General features: G+C 41.4%; 1 protein-coding gene across 2 annotated transcripts in view; it reads right to left on the bottom strand.

Moving 5' to 3' along the window:
• Positions 1 to 849: 849 nt before the first annotated feature.
• The window catches only part of ccdc137 (coiled-coil domain containing 137), a 30378-nt gene continuing 13847 nt past the window's right edge, over positions 850 to 17380 (bottom strand). For both annotated transcript variants that reach the window (XM_073026273.1, XM_073026272.1), the window contains exons 4-6: positions 16947 to 17029; positions 8754 to 8833; positions 850 to 6221 (exon numbers count right to left, since the gene is read on the bottom strand). In XM_073026273.1, the coding sequence (XP_072882374.1) occupies positions 6018 to 6221; positions 8754 to 8833; positions 16947 to 17029 (367 nt within the window). In that variant the 3' untranslated portion in view covers positions 850 to 6017. The remainder of the gene's footprint in view (positions 6222 to 8753; positions 8834 to 16946; positions 17030 to 17380) is intronic.

The raw sequence follows: 17380 nt of genomic DNA, 5'->3' as shown, positions 1-17380 counted from the left end.
GTGCCTACTTTTGAAGAAAACAACAACCCAAAGCCAATTAGCTGGGTATTCAACGTTGCTGTGTATAAACTTCATCCCAGGTGTTTCTAGGAAGCAAGTTTTATAAAAGGCTTTGTACTTTACTGGTCATTACTGGACTTCAGAGGGAGACAATGAAACTGGAATGAAAAACCATTACTGATGACGGTCACATCATTTAGAAGGGGACATAGTAGCATAGTGGTTAGTGTAACACTACTACAGCAGAGCCAGCAATCAAGGTTCAATTCCTGCCACTCTCTGTAAGTAGTTTGGACATTCTTCCTGTGATCACACGGGTTTCCTCCGTGTACTCCAAACACGCGTGGGTTAATTGGTCACATGGGTGTAACTGGGTGGCATGGGCTCTCTTGACTGGAAGGGCCTGTTACCACGCTGCATCTCCAAATAAACTAAATAGCAAACAATGCCCTGACTGCAGTTAAATACAATATCCTTCAGAAGAGGAAGTTTGCTCTCTGAATCACTCTGATCAAATGTGAAATGGCTGAGCCATTCACTTCCGGCGCAAATACATCTGGGCAGAAATGGGTGCACAAATCAGCAGATGACAGTGCGTAACAGTGATCCCGTTTGAGGTGGATCCTGGATTTGGAAAGCCACTCCTTTTAGCTTAGTCTCACTCAGCTGCTTCAGCACAATACAAATTCACTGGAAATTACTCACAACTGCCAAAGCACCCAGTGTTAAAAATCTAAGTGAAAACAAAGCAAATGTCATTTTGTTTCGGAGAAACAATTTTTTTCCTGCTGTGATGTCAATATAATCAGTCACAGACTACTGCCACTCAGCTCAAAGTATACATTCCACTTTTTACATTTTTTAATAATTGATAAGGTTCTCCCTTTATTCAATAAATAACTTTAAATGAACAGACCATATCATCTATGTTAAACTTTATGCAGAGAATTTTAAAAGGGCAATGTTAAATCCATATACACATACAAAGTGCTGGTTGGAGGAGCTTAGCAGTTCAGGCAGCATCTATGGAAAGGAATAAACAGTAGGTATTTCGGGGTAAGATCCTTCATCAGGACTCCATTCCATTCCAATCTTGATGAAGGGCCTCAGCCCAAAACATCTACTGAGCCTGACCTGCTGAGTTCCTCCAGTATTATATAGAATCTCTTGTGCTTTAAATTCATATACCTTACTTAGAAAAAAAAGCTTTAAAAATGTATTAAGTTCCAGCATTTCTTTTTTAATGAGTGTACACAGACTTGCGACAAATCTCAAGCCCACAATCTCTCCTTAAACATTAACCAAAGCCTGCATTATTTCACAGTTCAAGCAGATGGCACTCCCTGGAACATCAGAAGGATTTGCAGTCGAATTAGAAAACTTGGTTGCCATTTGACATTGCACAGGTGGCACTTCTATGGCAACTCTTGAGGAGAAACAAACACAGCCGTTTCCAAGATAACAGAATCCTGGATCTTCATATTAAGCTTGCCAGATTTTTTTTTAGTGTTAAAGTTCATTATTTCCAAAGTAAACATTTGTTCACATTCGAGTATTTATCCATCCTTGTCCACACAGACTGGCATGGATCACCCATTACTCATCGCAGTGCACTTTGTTAAAGGGGGAAAAAGGCACCCCAGCAAGATTGGCTGGACTTCCTCCAAGTCACCCAATGATGTAGATGTAAAATGAAGGCAGAGGAAGGCTTGGTTCCAATAATAAACATTGCATATTGCCTCAGGCTCCTATCTGTCAAAACTTTTACACTTTTAAAGACTTGTTTTAAAGATGACGTATATGGATTTAATCTTGCCCTTCAGCAGAGTGTGCGGACAAGCTGCCTGCCAACAAGATTCTGCCAATGCCACTTTAACACCAGCCAACCCAAGCTGCGGAAAGCAGGCTCTCACTCCCACCCACTGGGCACAAGTCCTGTCGCCATCTGGTGGGCCAGTTTGCCTTCAAGTAAAAATATGCCCCACAGGGTATTTGCAGTACCAACCAGTGATCATTCCACTCTGTGGGAAAATACAATCCTAGTGTTACCCATGGATAGTTATTCAACCAAGGATGCAGTGACAGCAACCCCAATTATCAAATGAACTTTCCTGTAATGTTTACTTGAGAGAACAAATGCATCAATTTTCCGGCCCCCCCCCCCCATCACCAAGCTCAGAGACACTCAGCTCAATGGCATTACTTCAAGATGAGCTGCTATCTGAAGACTGGGAATTAAATGTAGAGGTTGGAGCTGTATAAATTTTTGCTACATTTGTTAGAAATACAACTGTTGTGTAATTTATAAACAGAAAATATTCTGCAAATGCTTGAAATCCAGAGTAACACACACAAAATACTGGAGGAAATCAGCAGGTCAGGCAGCATCTATGGAAAGGATAAACAGTCGATGTTTTGGGCCGAGACCCTTCTCCAGCAAATGTCTACAACTGTTCCAAGCACACATTATATATGGAAGCTCCAGCACAAATCCAGGAATGGCACATCAAATCACACATTGAATTTTCTCTGTATGCATGGCTTCTTAAAGTGACAGTCCACTGTTAAAGATAAACTGCAATTAAGCTTCTTGTTTTTATCTGATTTTCATTACAAACAATTAACAAATTAGCTAGACAGGCAGTGTAAACAAAAGTAGATGAAGCTAAATTGTGAAGCACTGGGAGGACTTTATTTACTGAGACAAGGCCAACACTAGCATAATCAGCATTTTTATTGCTTGTCTCCATTTCCCCAACAGTTGGTCAGACCACTTCAGTGGGCAGAGTCAATCACAATGCTGTGGGTCTGAAGTCACATATTGGCTAGACCAGACAAAAATTGTGGGGTTCTTCTCTTGAAGGACATTATACAACCAGAGACATTTTATTTTACAACAATCCTGCACTTTCATGCTTAGCAATAGTAAATCTAGCTGATCTTTCTTAAATAAAATTTAAATTCCATTTGGCCCATCTCTGCCATTTCATGTCTCATTTAATATCCCTCTCAACCCTATTCTCCTGCCTTCTCTCCATAACCTTTGATGCTCTTGCTAATCAATAACCTAGCAACCTCACTTGGACTCCCCAGCCATCTGTGGCAAAGAATTCCACAGATTCACCATCCTCTGGCTAAAGAAATCCCTCATCTTTGTTCTAAAGGGACATCCTTCTATTCTGAAGCTGTGTCCTCTGGTCTTATACTCCCCCACAATAGGAAACATCCCCTCTATGTCCACTCCATCTAAACCTTTCAATATCCATTAAGTTTCAAACAGATCCCCCTTCATTCTTCTAAACTCCGGTGAGTACAGGCCCGGAGCCATCAAACATTCCTCATACATTAACCCTTTATTCCCGAGACTGATGATATTATGTGAACTCAGGATTCTATAACACTTGCCCAGACCTCTGATTTACCAGTTCAGTAATCTAACCATAGTGCTATCAGCTTTGGGTGGTAGGGTGGAAATACTTCTCTACCAAAGGAGGCATAAGGCACTCCTTCCCTCACTAGCCTGCAGGTCACCCTTGGGCAAGTGTGGCACCTACTTAGCTGCCCCCCACCCCCCGATCAGAATCACATGAAGCCATTGGAGTAGGTGGCGGATGGTCGTATGAGCAGCTGGTGCAAGTCATAACAGCCCTGGTTATGCGACCACTAATGCCAGGCATTCAATCTCTGAAGAGTATTGATAATGACTGGAGTAACCTGTCTTGTAAAGACACTGCCCAGAAGGCAGCAATAGCAAACTACTTCTGTAGAAAAATTTGCCAAGAACAATCATGGTCATCAGACCATGATCACCTATATCATACAACACAGCACATGATGATGAAGATGATGCTATCAATTACATAGCGGATCTTTAGCCATTAGAGTTTCTCTTTACTCATTCTATCCAAGGTTTATCAACTCCCCTCTTCACTTTTTCCACTCCATCACATAGTTTGATGTACAAACCAAGCTGAAATGTTGCTCCAATGTGGCATTTATGCAGGCACATGAACAGGCAGGGAAAAGAGGCTATGTATAGGCACTTGGAATTACAGTTGGCCCTGATGCTCAAGTCCCTTATTTAACATGTTTCAGTGCGGTGGACTTTAGGACCCAGCGGAACCCCTGACCTTAGTTAAACTGTCTCAGAGCAGTGGTCTTTAGGACCCGGCGGAGCTCTGAATCCGCAGTGTTTCTGTTCACAAAAATAATCACAATCATGATTGAAAATAAAGTGGAAATAATAAAGCGATCGGAAAGAGGTGAAACGCCATCAGTCATTGGAAAAGCGTTAGGCTATAGTCGGTTAACAATCGGAACAATTTTAAAGGATAAAGTGAGAAAGGCCCTGCCCCGATGAAAGCTACAATTATTACTGAGCAACGCAGTGGTTTAATTTTTGAAATACATATGTTTCTTAAGTGTTTTATATGCATAGAAAGGTAAAATATATACTATTTTCTAAGACAAATGTTTGACTAACTGACACTAATACCAGATGTAGCTGCTCTGACTTACTTAGTAAGAGAACTTCTGATTTTTTTCGATCCTGATCCACGATAACCTACGCACATCCTCCTGTATACTTTAAATCATCTCTACATTACTTATAATACCTAATACAATGTAAATAGTTGTTATACTGCATTGTTTAGGGAATAATGACAAGAAAAAAGTCTGTACATGCTTGAACAACAAGTGCTGGAAGAGCACTTCCGTGTTTTCTCGATTCGCGGTTGGTTGAATTTGTGCATGTGGAACTTGCAGATAAGGAGGGTGGACTGTAATTATATTGGACTCATGGGCAGCACATGAATGGTGGGCCGAAGGGCCTGTTTCTGTGTTGTATATTTTTATGTAGAACACTGGCAATGTACCAAAATTATCAAATGTCCCCATTTGTAATACAAGCTAGCACATTTAATTCCAACACACTCTTGTATATATTCTGAAAGTTGACTTCAAACTGTTAAGTACTTCTAAGGAAATCTGCAGGAAACTTCTAGCAAGCTCCTTCAATGTTTATTGTCAAGGGAGCTCGCCTTTTAAAGTATTCAAGATTGGAAGTCTGTTTTTAAAGTCTGCAATGTAAATCACACTTGCACGTGATGGAAAAATTAGATTTTTAAGAGTGTTACTGTTTATCAAAACACAAATCATTCAATTTAAATGATTACCAGACATTCACTTTTTTGGTAGGAGAAATTGCACCCCTACTCATGTGCCTTCATTAGAAACTATTACAAATAGTTACCCCCTAACCAAAGAGAACAGAGGCTTATAACCCTTTTTTAAAACACGAGTAATCTGCAAAACTCTTCCAGACAGCTACATAAAAGTCAATGGAACACACTGATAACTGTGCTTGCAAATCACAGTAATAACAGCACAGGTGGCCAAGCCTGATATGCTAATATTTGGCTTGGATCACATTTTGAAGTCTGCAGTGGATTTTGTTATGTCCAAATACAATTTGCAACACTCACTGTTATTTCTCAGTTCTTTCCACATCTGCACAGGTCCACACACTGACTTGATACCTCTAAACAATCTTAAACATTTTTTTTTTAGAAAGGGTGCAGTATAAATCCAAAATTACGATGAGATGAAAAGTCATGGAACAGCAACCAATTTAAGAACGTATTAAATGAGTCATTAATCATCATTATGGATTCCTCAAAAATAAGGTGGGTTGTAATTTCCTAACCATGTACTTTTTTTCCTCATGTGGTCAGACACACTGACAATTATAAGCATAAATCCACAGATCCAAAAACTGGACGCCCTTATAGCTCAAAAGCTCTCGAGGAATGATTATTTGCTGAACTTTTCATCTAGCTGCCGTTCGGTAAAGCTCAGCATCCATTCAGGAATAATATTCACTGGTTTGCTCTAGTAAACAGCGGGTAGACCTCAACCGCCTGAAAGGCCTTCTTCCATACAGTAACACTGTTGGGAAGCAATGCGTCTCTAAAAAAAATCCTCTGATTTGCCATCTTTTGCTTTTCCGTAGTGAACTAATTCTGGGCCAGTGCTTGTAATTTCTGCTTCTTCAAAGTTCTATAGGCCTTGATGACCCTCTCCCGCTCCTCCAACATAATCCTCTGGCGAGCCATCGACATACTGGGCAACTCAACATTGGGGGAGATCACCTTTGTCCTTTCTGAGCCACACTTGCTGTCACCAATCAGAGACTTCAGAAGCAACTGTCTTCCGCCGGGCTAGAAAGAACAAAGTGAGTTCAACACAAAGCAACAAAGATCACGGCCCCACGGCTAATGGCAAGCACTTAACTACTTCAAATTGTTTAAGGAAGGTTTTGAAATGTAGAAGCTATTATAGGCTTTACTTCTTATTGTCAAGATTGGATTAAAATCTTAAATCACAAAGCTCCAAGGTATGGAAGCATAATAACAAATGTTTACTAACATTAAATATTAAAAGCTACAGGCCACTACATCTGTTCTGGCTGTCTTTCTTCATGAACATCCTCTACTGCTCACTAATTTCTTTTAATACCCTTTCACCAAGAAACCATTTAACATTCTTTTAACAGCATTTCAGGTTTAATATCGCCAGCATGTTGTGAAATTTGTTAACTTAGCAGCAGCAGTACAATGCAATACATGACATAGAAAAAAACTGAATTAAAGGATATGTATATTAAATCATTAAATTAAATAATCAGTGCAAAAACAGAAATAGAATAAGTAGTGAGGTAGTGTTGATAGGGTCAATGTTCATTTAGAAATCAGATGACAGGGAGGGGGGAAGAAGCTGTTCCTGAATTGCTGTGTGTGCACCTCCTTCCTGATAAATGAGGTTTATTTATTTTTCCTGGGTGCTGGGGTTCATTCATGATGGCATCTGCCGTTCTGAGGCACCGCTTCTTGAAGATTATCAAACTACTTCAAAAGTTATGTGACAGAGAATTCCAGCCTTAATTTGGTGATATTTTCCCTCAACTCCTTTTATTATCCCGATTTTCTTAATATTTTTCCATCGACTTAGCATTGGAAACTTAATCTCAGGGTAGTATATGGTGGCGTATATATACTTTGACAATAAATTCACTTTGAATTAGAGTCAGGCGGAAGCAGCTGAAACAGCTTATGGTTGGGGTGACTGGTGTCCCCGATGATCTTCTGGGCCTTCTTTCTGCACCTGCTGCGGTGGACGTGAACTTCCCTCCATTGAGGACATTTGTAGCATTCTAACTGGTTGCATCAGCGCCTGGTATGGAGTGGCCACTACTCTGGATCGGAAAAAGCTGCAGAAAGTTGCACTCTCAGCCAACTGCATTATCCTCCCCAGCATCGAGGGTACCTCTAAAACACGGTGTGTCAAAAAGGCTGCATCCATAATTAAGGATCCCATTGCTGAGGACATGCCCTCTTCTCATTGTTACCATCAAACAGGTGGTACAGGAGCTCAAAGACACACACTCAGTGTTTCAGGAACAGCTTCTTCCCCTCCGCCATCAGATTTCTGAATGTACAATGAACCCATGTACACTACCTATTTTTTCTCCTCCCTTTTCCTACTAATTTTTATATATTTATTATAATCTATACTGTCTTTTATTATGTATTGCATTGCACTGCTGCCGCACAGCAACAAATTTCATGACATATGCCAGTGATATTAAACCTGAATCTGATTAGTCAGGAGGTCAGAAATGGAGAATAGGAGTAAAGAAAACATATTCAAAAGGGAAGTGGCAAGTGGTACTCTTTCAGGATTTGAATTGAATAGAATTGATTTTATTACTTACATCCTTCAAATACATGAGAAGTAAAAATCTTTACGTCTCTGTTCAAATGTGCAATTATAGTAATTTATAATAAATATTATGTACAACAGGATGGTCAATATAACACAGAAATACAGTAGCGTCAGCATGAATTAATCAGTCTGATGGCCTGGTGGAAGAAGCTGTCCCGGAGCCTGTTGGTCCTGGCTTTTATGCTGCGGTACCGTTTCCCAGATGGTAGCAGCTGGAACAGTTTGTGGTTGGGGCGACTCAGATCCTCAATGATCCTTTGGGCCCTTTTTACACACCTGTCTTTATAAATGTCCTGAGTAGTGGGAAGTTCACATCTACAGGTGCAATGGACTGTCCGCACCGCTCTCTGCAGAGTCCTGTGATTTTGGGGAGTACAGCTCCCATACCAGGCAATGATGCAGCCAGTCAGAATGCTCTCAATTGTGCCCCTGCAGAAAGTTCTTAGAGTTTGGGGGTTTTGGGATTTGAATCTAAATGTCATTTTGCACCTTTGGACAATAATGGAGGTAATTATGCAGATGACTAAATTATACAACATTTAGTAAATTTCATAAAGAGGCAAAACATGAAGTGATTAACTGAAATTGTGAAAGCAATGCAGGAGAAAAATGTAATACAAAAAAAAATCTGCTGGAATGTTGGACCTTTATCGCACTGATGCTAAAATTTAGAAACGAGAGGTACTGGTGGGAGCCTCTCTGTCCAGATGTATGTTTAATATTCAGAACCCACCACTGAGCACATGTACAAGAAATGCTGCACCTGATGGTCTTGTGGTACAAAAGCAAGTTTAGAAAGTCTCAACAATGGGTATGCTAAAACAAGAAATCCAAACTGTGGTAAACAGTTTATATAAAAAAGGAACAATGAGGGCAGGAACTAAAACAGAACAATTCTGGCATGAAACAGCACCCATTGAATAGTTTTGATTTAGTGTAATTGATTCTGCATGAGGAAACACGCTTACCTTATCAGCAGTCTGGCTCTTCCTGGGTTTAGCAGTGAGGGTGGGCGGTTGCATGGCTACTTCTCCAAATGGCACAATATCTGCAAAACAAGACCACAAGATCATAGGGTTAGGAACAGAATTAGGCCATTCAGTTCATCATGTCTGATTTAGTATCCCTCTCAACTCCCTTCTCTTGCCCGAACAAAATCAGCTCCATTCAGGGAAATAAGCTTTAATCCTAATGAAGTTTTAGAGACACAAACAAAATGCTGGTGGAATGCAGCAGGCCAGGCAGCACCAATAGGAAGTACAGTCGACGTTTCAGGCCGGGACCCTTCGTCAGGACTAACTGAAAGAAGAGATAATAAGAGATTTGAAAGTGGGAGGGGGCAGGGGAGATCCGAAATGATAGGAGGGAGAGGGATGAAGCTAAGAGCTGGAAAGTTGATTGGCAAAAGGGATACAGAGCTGGAGAAGGGAGAGGATCAAGGGAGAAAGAAAGGGGGAGGGGAGCACCAGTGGGAGATGGAGGGCAGGCAGGAGTGATTGTGAGAGGGACAGAGAGAGAAAAAAGGGAAAAAAAGATAGATAAATAAATAAGGGATGGGGGTAAGAAGGGGCATTAACAGAAGTTAGAGAAATCAATGTTCATGCCATCAGGTTGGAGGCTACCCAGACGGAATACAAGGTGTTGTTAGAGCTTTGATCCTTATACTACAAGCACGCTCAGACAATGGTCCATTCTCACAGCTTCTCATAACATGACTTCCCACAGCAGTGTTCTCCCCTCTACACTTCCAGCCAGCACAGCTGATAGTTCCTCCAGTGTTCACCAGCCACTCCTCTTCTCATAGCACAGCCCACGCAGTTATGGGAGATGCAACATCCTTTCCCTTCATCTAATCCTCTACCATCATCCAGGAACCCAAACAGTCCTTCTAGGTGAAGCAATTGGTTCTAATTGTCCTGGTTCTTACTTACTGCCCGTTACGCTGCTGGCATTTAGGGCAGCAATGAAGGTCCTCTATTTCTGTCTGTCCTTGGCCATCTTCTTTATTGTGCTCCAGGAGTGGTTGACGGTCCTCATTTCTGCCTCTACAGCGCGGCGCCAATTTGTCTTTTGTCTCCCACGTTTTCTCTGCCCTTCAGGGGTCCAATGAAATGCTGTTTCGATGATGAAGTTGGCCTCTCTTCTCATCACATGCCCAACCCTTCTTCAACGTTTCTTCATGATGAGTGTGGACGTGTCCTCTTGATAACACTGAACGAGTAGGGCGTGATGGGACATCTTTCTTGGCCAGAAAATGCAGAGGATCTTCCGGAGGCTCATGACGACAGCTTTGCAAGGTGGCCCTCTGTCATGTGCCAGCATACAAGAGTATGGACAGAACTTCACCTTGGTGTGGACGCTGGACTTGGCAGACCCCCATATGTTGCCCATCGATCTGACGATGTTGCTAGTTCTGCCAAGTCTACACAGGTTGTCATTCTTGGTCCCACCATCCTGTCAAATTTTGCTGCCCAGGTAAGTGAAACTGTACTGGTTCCAAGCTAGTGCCACATATTCAGTGCTCATGACAGCTTCTATCCCACTTTTATAAGAATATTGAACACTCCCTGATATAACAAGGAATCAACCTCAACCTACCTCGTTATGGCGTTCCACATTATTGTCTGCCTGCACTGCACTTTCTCTGTAACACTTTATTCTGCATTGTTATTGTTTTGCCTTGTGCTACCTTCCTGCACTATTGTAATGAAATGATCTGTGTGGATGGCATGCAAAATAATGATCTTCACTGCAGCTCAGTACGTGTGACGATAATAAATGAACTTATCAATTTAGTGTAGCCTTTTCTACACTGGAGAAGCCAAAGTACACGAGAGCTTTGCTCAGGGCGCAAATATGACCCCAACCTTCCAGATAGCTGTCATTAAGGCCCACTTCCACACTGACCTCTCCGCCTTTGCCTCCAAACCATTTCCAACGCTGCCCAATGGAAGCTCCCGGAAGAGCATCTCATCTTCCTTCTGAACAATGCAACCCTTAGGACTAAGTTCAAAGGTCAAACGTATTATCAAATACACGTGCGTCACCATATGCTACTCTGAGATTCCTTTTTTTTGTGGACATTCACAGTAGATACAAAGAAACACAATGGAATTAATGAGAAACTACACACAAAGATGGACAACAGAAAATACAATAGTATTGCAAACACGAGTTGTAGAGTCTCTGAAAGCGAGTCCATAGGTTATGGAATCGGTTCAGTGTTGAGGTGAGCGAAGTTATCCCCACAGGTTCAGGAGTCAGATGGCTGAGGGGTGATAACCTGGTGGTGTGGGACCCAAGCCTCCTGTAGCTCCTTCCCGATGGTAGCAGCGGGAAGAGAGCGTGGCCCCGCAGTCTGGATGGTGAAGGTCCTTGACGATGGATGCTGGTTTCCTATGGCAGCGCTCTCTGTGGGTGTGCTCGATGGTGGGGAGGCCATTCCTCACAAATACAACAGCTGCAAGTTACCAGCCAGTTCTTCGCTCTTCTTTCATGGATGTTCCTGGGTATTTCAGTTTCAATTGCTCCTTTACTGTAACTACCAGGACTTAAATATTTATCTTGCTAAGCTGGGTCTGTAGCCCATCACAGACATGATCTCTGCACCCATTCTTTCCTGCATCTTAAAATAATTTGATTTCTCACTTTTCCCAGTTGTGTTGACCTAAATTAGTGACCAGCTACCTCTCCCAGATACTGTCTAATCCACATCTCATTTCCCCTGTCTTGAAAGACCAATACAACTGTTTCTCAAAATCCAACCTTAAAATTATGAGTTTAACTTTGTCCCATAAATGGTATTAATTCCAGGCTCTTATGACAATTTCAGCTGTTTGCCAGAGAACTACAAAATGATATGGCATTTGAAAGCAAAATGTCAGCACAAATATCCAGCAGGCATATATTGAAAGAGAGGGACATATAAATGAAAGTCTTCCATACCTTCTGATGGTTCAGCAATTCTGTGACACAGCTCACAAGAGATTCAAAATGCATAGCACTGCTGATGTACTAGTGAGTGAAGTGCCCCACCTAGTGGTCTCTCTGAGAACAATTCCAGCATTGTAAATCTGGGAAATGGTCATCAGCAAGGCACCAAAACTGACGAAATGACAGAGGCCGATGAAACTATTATACCCATGCCATTTTTAAAATCTCAGCTTGTCATATAATGGAGCAACTGAAATAAATTTGTAACCAGTGGAAAAAAAAGTGTAGTGAGGAAATAGTTCTTCAACCTTACTTACTATGGGTCCACAAGAGGTTCACAAAATGACACCAAAAACAAAAGAATTAACATACAATGAGTATTTGATGGATTTGGGCCTATACTTACTGGAGTTTACAAGAACGAGGGAGGATCTCATTGAAACCTATTGAACATTCAATGGTCTAGATGGAGTGGATGTTTTCTATAGTGGAGGAGTCTAGGACCAGAGGGCACATCCTCAGGCTAGAGGGGCATCCTTTTAGAACAAAGATAAGCAGGAATTCTCCACACCCTTTTCATACCATGGTTGGGAACCCCTGAGCCAAAGGGTGAATCTGTGGAATTCACTGCCATAGATGGCTACAGAGGCCAAGTCAAGAGATATATTTAAAGTGGGGGTTGTTAAGTTCTTGATTAGTCAGGGTGTCAAAGGTTATGGGGAGAAGACAGGAAAATGGGGTTGAGAGGGGTAATAAATAGGCCATGATGAAATGGCAGAGCAGACTTGACCTAATTCTGGTCCTATCTCTTATGATAAAGGTCACAAATTGTTGATGTAATTTCACCTCTGAAGCCTATATTCATACATAAAGCTACAGGACAGTCAGAAATAATTCACAACTTGTCCTTTCAGGATTCCAAAAAGTCCATTCCCTTTGTGATCCTCCCCCCAACCCCCCAGTCTGTTCTTCCATTTCTACAAAGCACAGCACACTCCCATTCAACCCCTGGAGATGCCACACCTGTCATTGTATGCCTGCCACCCCAGGAATACATCACAAACCTTGCTTCACCTCAATAACCTTTGAATCAGTCAAGGAGCACAGAAACAGGCGTTTCAACTACCTATCTACAGAGAGGTGACTTGGTAATGTATTGCACTGTACTACTGCTGCAAAAACCCCCCCACAGATTTCATGACATACATGAGTGACGATAAACCTGGTTCTGATATGGACTGAGAGTGGGAAGGGGGACAGGGAAATCTTGGTTGGGAAAAGGAGAGGGGAGCGAGCGGGAAGCACCAGAGAGATATTCTGTAATGATCAATAAACTAATTGTTCAGAATTTAATGATCTTGCCTGGTGACTCAAGACTGCGTGTGTCTGGACTCACACCACCCTCTGCCCCTTTTACTCCTCCTTCTCTGCCATCTGTCCCACACAGCTCCCGCGACGTCACACCCTCACCATTCCCAACATCCTTTGCTCCTGCCAGATTTACAAACTCACTCTCCGCTCCTTGTTGACAAAAACAGTACTGTGCAAAAAGTCTTAGGCACTCCAGCTCTATATATGCGCTTAAGACTTTTGCACAGTACAGTATAAAATGATTAAAAGGAACAGATAGAGTGGACATTCAGCAACCTTCTCCTCTCGTTGGCAATGACTAATGTGGCAGAGCATAATTTTAAGGTCATAAACAAGAGAAAAATCTACAGATGCTGGTAATAAAAGTAATACACACAAAATACTGGAGGAACTCAGCAAGCTAGGCAGCATCTATGGAAAAGAGTGAACAGTCAAGGTTTTGGGCTGAAACCCTTCAGTCCTGATGAAGGATCTTGCCCCGAAACGTAGGTTGTTTACTCTTTGCACAGATGCTGCCTGGCCTGCTGAGTTCCTTGTTCATTTTGTGTGCATAATTTTATGGTGACTGGAGGAAAGTATAGTTGCGGGGGTGGGGGGGGGGGGGGAAAGAATACCACAGATAGCTTCTTTTTTCCAGAGTGGCAAGTGTGTGGAACATGCTACTAGAGAAAAGGTAGAAGCAGATACATTAGAGACATTTAGAGACAGGCACATGGATGAAAGAAAAATGGAGGACTATGTAGGAGAGAAGGGTTAGATTGATCTTAGAGAGTAGGTTAAAAGGTCAGCACTATATCATGGGCTGAAAAGCCTGTACTGTGCAGTAATGGTTTATGGTTTATGTTCTATACAAACCTCATTTATCAGTGCTTATCCATAGCCTCCTAATCCTTGGCAGTTTATCTAGCTAGTACTCAAATTTTAAGAGTACTTGCATCCATTCAGACATGATATATTAGAATCTACCGTCCGGTTGAAAAACATTCTTCCTCTCATCCACTCTAAAACTCTTATCCCTTACCTTATGTTTTTGAAGCCTAGTTACCACTGCTATGGGGAAAATCTCCTACTATCTACTCTATATATACCCCTCATACTTCTGTTCATCACTATAAGGTACCCCTCAAGCCTACGATGCTCCAAGGAAAACAAACTCAGCCTATCAAGTCACTGTGCTCAACATGCTATACCATTCATTATGTACGTTCTACTCTTACCAGTCCTCCAAAAGTGCATCACCTACTCTTATTAGGATTAAATTCCGCTTGACATTCATTACATTCCCAACATACCAACTGATACCAATAGTATTATCCAAGATCCAACAGTTATCCTTCTCTCATTTATCAACAGCACCTATTTACACGTCATCTTCAATTTTCTCTCTTCTCATTACCATCAGGGAGGACAAACCTCTCTTCTATTCCCACCATCAGGGAGGAGGAACCAAAAGCATGAAGACATTTTAGGAACCGCCTCGTCCCCTCCGCTGTGAGATTTCAAAATAGTCTTTCCAAAAGAGATCACAAATAGTTTTTATGGGCTCATAGACCATTCAGAAATCTCTGAATGGTCCACAAACACTATTTTTGATCTTTTTTTGCACTATGTTTTAATATATAGATTTCTTATGGGTAGCTTCTAATACATTATGTATTACACTGTACTAACATAAAACAAGAAATTTCACAACATATAGCAGTGATATAAACCTTGTCTAATTCAAAATCATTATTTAAGGACAACAGCAAGGGTTCCATTACAGATCCCTGTGACACAAGGCTTCCAATCACAAAAATAAACCACCATCATTTGATCTCCTAATACCAAGCCGATTTTGGGCTCTAATCTTTTGGACCAGTCTCCCACGTGGAACCTTAGCAAAGACCTCCCTGAAATCCATGAAGACCACACCAAATGCACCATCCTCATCCTGACACAATTTGTTACCTCTTCAAAACTTTGAATCTGATTAGTCAGACAGGACCTTCTCCAGGACCTCGCTGCAGGAACAACTCAGTGGGTCAAGCACGCATCTGTGGTGGCTGTTGCTCATCAGCTCTTTCAAGAAGTAAGGCAGTTATCCTCACTGAAAGAGAGAAATGGCTTGGGCAATCTACACTCACTGGCCACTTTATTAGTTACACCTGAATACCTGCTCATTAAGGCAAAGAATTAATCAGCCGATCATGTGGCAGCAAGACAATGCACAAAAGCATGCAGACATGGTGAAGAGGTTCATTTGTTGTTCAGACCAAACATCAGAAGGAGGCATAAATGTGATCTCAGTGACTTTGACTGTGGAGTAATTGTTGGTGCCAGATGGAGTGGTTCGAGTATTTCAGAAACTTGGATTTTCACACAAAATAGTCTCTAGAGTTTACAGAGAATGGTGCAAATAAACTGCACACGCATCCATTAAGTGGGAGTTCTGTGGGTGAAAATGCCTTAACGAGAGAAGTCAGAGAAGAGTGTCCAGACTGGTTCAAGCTGACAAGAAGGCAACAACAACTCAAATGACCACACAGTGCAACAGTGATGAGCAGAAGAGCATCTCTGAACACACATCAAACCCTGAAGAGGATGGGCCACAGCAACAGAAGATCACACCAGGTTCCACTCTTTAATGTAATAAAATGGCCACAGAGTGTGCATCCCATTGCTATTTCTGGGTGCTTGCTCGACAAACAGAGCCACATTTCCTACATTACAACAGTGACCAGACTTCAAAAGTAATTTATTGGAGTAAAATATCTGAGGATGCATGAAAGGGTTGGAAGCAGCTCTGTACAAATACAAAAAAAAATGTTTTCTATTCAAAAGCATATTACAGAAAACAGAAGCTATAGGTACTCTTATCTGAAAAAACTAAAAGAATGCAAAGTTCATATACCAATTAGAAACAGTGATTCTAATTTATTTTGCCATTCATGTCATTTATGCAAAATAAAAAATATAGGTGAAATAAGACTTGCCTGAAGTAATAATGTGCTAGTAACACTTAGAGTAACAGCAGTGTATAGATAAACGGAAAATCCCAATTATACAGAATGTCATGAAGAACAAGAACAGAGGGTTTAAAGAACTATAGGCTGTAATAGTTAAATTTAGTAAGCGTAGTTAAGAATACCAGCATTATTCATCAAATGCAGGCAAGCAGAGGAGGCAGCTCTAGTCTTGCTCTGAATAGTTTCGAGCATGAGGGATTTCAGCTTCAAAGTTTTTCACTTTGGAGCAAAAACGGTTCAGTGTTTCGACAGAGATGTCATCATCATGAGATTAGATAGTGTAAACAGAGTGAAGAATGGTTAAGAAAGGGAAAAGAAGCTGCTCTCATTAAAGGATGGTTAAAGAACCAGTTATCACAGATTTAATGTGAGGGGTGAAGCAATTTTATTTTTTACAGACAATGGTTACAACTTTAAACGACTGCCTCTACTGGTGTGAGTTCTTAAAAGGAATAAGTACCTCCGTGAACTTAGTCACAGGGCTGTACAGAGTAGGGGAATGGTCTACAAGATGCCATCTACAAGACCAAATGTCTTTCTTCTATGATTGACCCAGCAAGGTATGCATGCCCAAAAGGGAGTAGAGTGGAACTGCTAAGCTATTTTCCAATGTATCTCACAGACCCTGTGAGAGGGGACTGAGAGCACAAGACAAGGTTTGTCTTACGTGCTATTCGTCATGGAAGACAGAAGATAATCATATGTCACTGTAGAACAAGTACACCTAGCATTGTATTATTGCCTCAAATCAAGCTGTCTGTTGACAGCATTAATGGAACAGTTCTACCACCACCAAAACAGAGCACAAGGAGGCAGCACACTACCAGGACTGTCACTGCAGTCACTCACCTGTAAACATTTCTTTCTCCTGTTTCATCAACTTTCGTTCAATTTTCTTACCAACAAGTCTTCTCAACCTTTTCTTATCAGATCTATTTAACATAAAAATCAGAATCAGGTTTAATATCACTGGCATACGTTGTAAAATTTGTTGTCTTTGCCAGCAGAACAATGCAATACATAATAGTAGGGCGGAAAAAAACCCAAACTACACTAAGTATATATACATTTTAAATAGTTAAATATTTAGTGCAAATAAAATTAAAAAGTAGTGAGGTAGTGTTCATGGGTTCAATGTCCATTCACAAATCAGATGGTAGAGGGGAAGAAGCTGTTCCTGAATGTGTGCCTTCAGGCTTCTGTACCTCCTTCCTGACGGTAGCAATGAGAACAAGCCATGACCTGGTGAGGGGAGTCCTTAATGATAGACGCCGCCTTTCTGG

Source organism: Hemitrygon akajei, chromosome 22 (assembly GCF_048418815.1).
Source record: "Hemitrygon akajei chromosome 22, sHemAka1.3, whole genome shotgun sequence".
Lineage (NCBI taxonomy): Eukaryota > Metazoa > Chordata > Chondrichthyes > Myliobatiformes > Dasyatidae > Hemitrygon > Hemitrygon akajei.
This window is presented reverse-complemented; position numbering and strand designations above follow the sequence as displayed.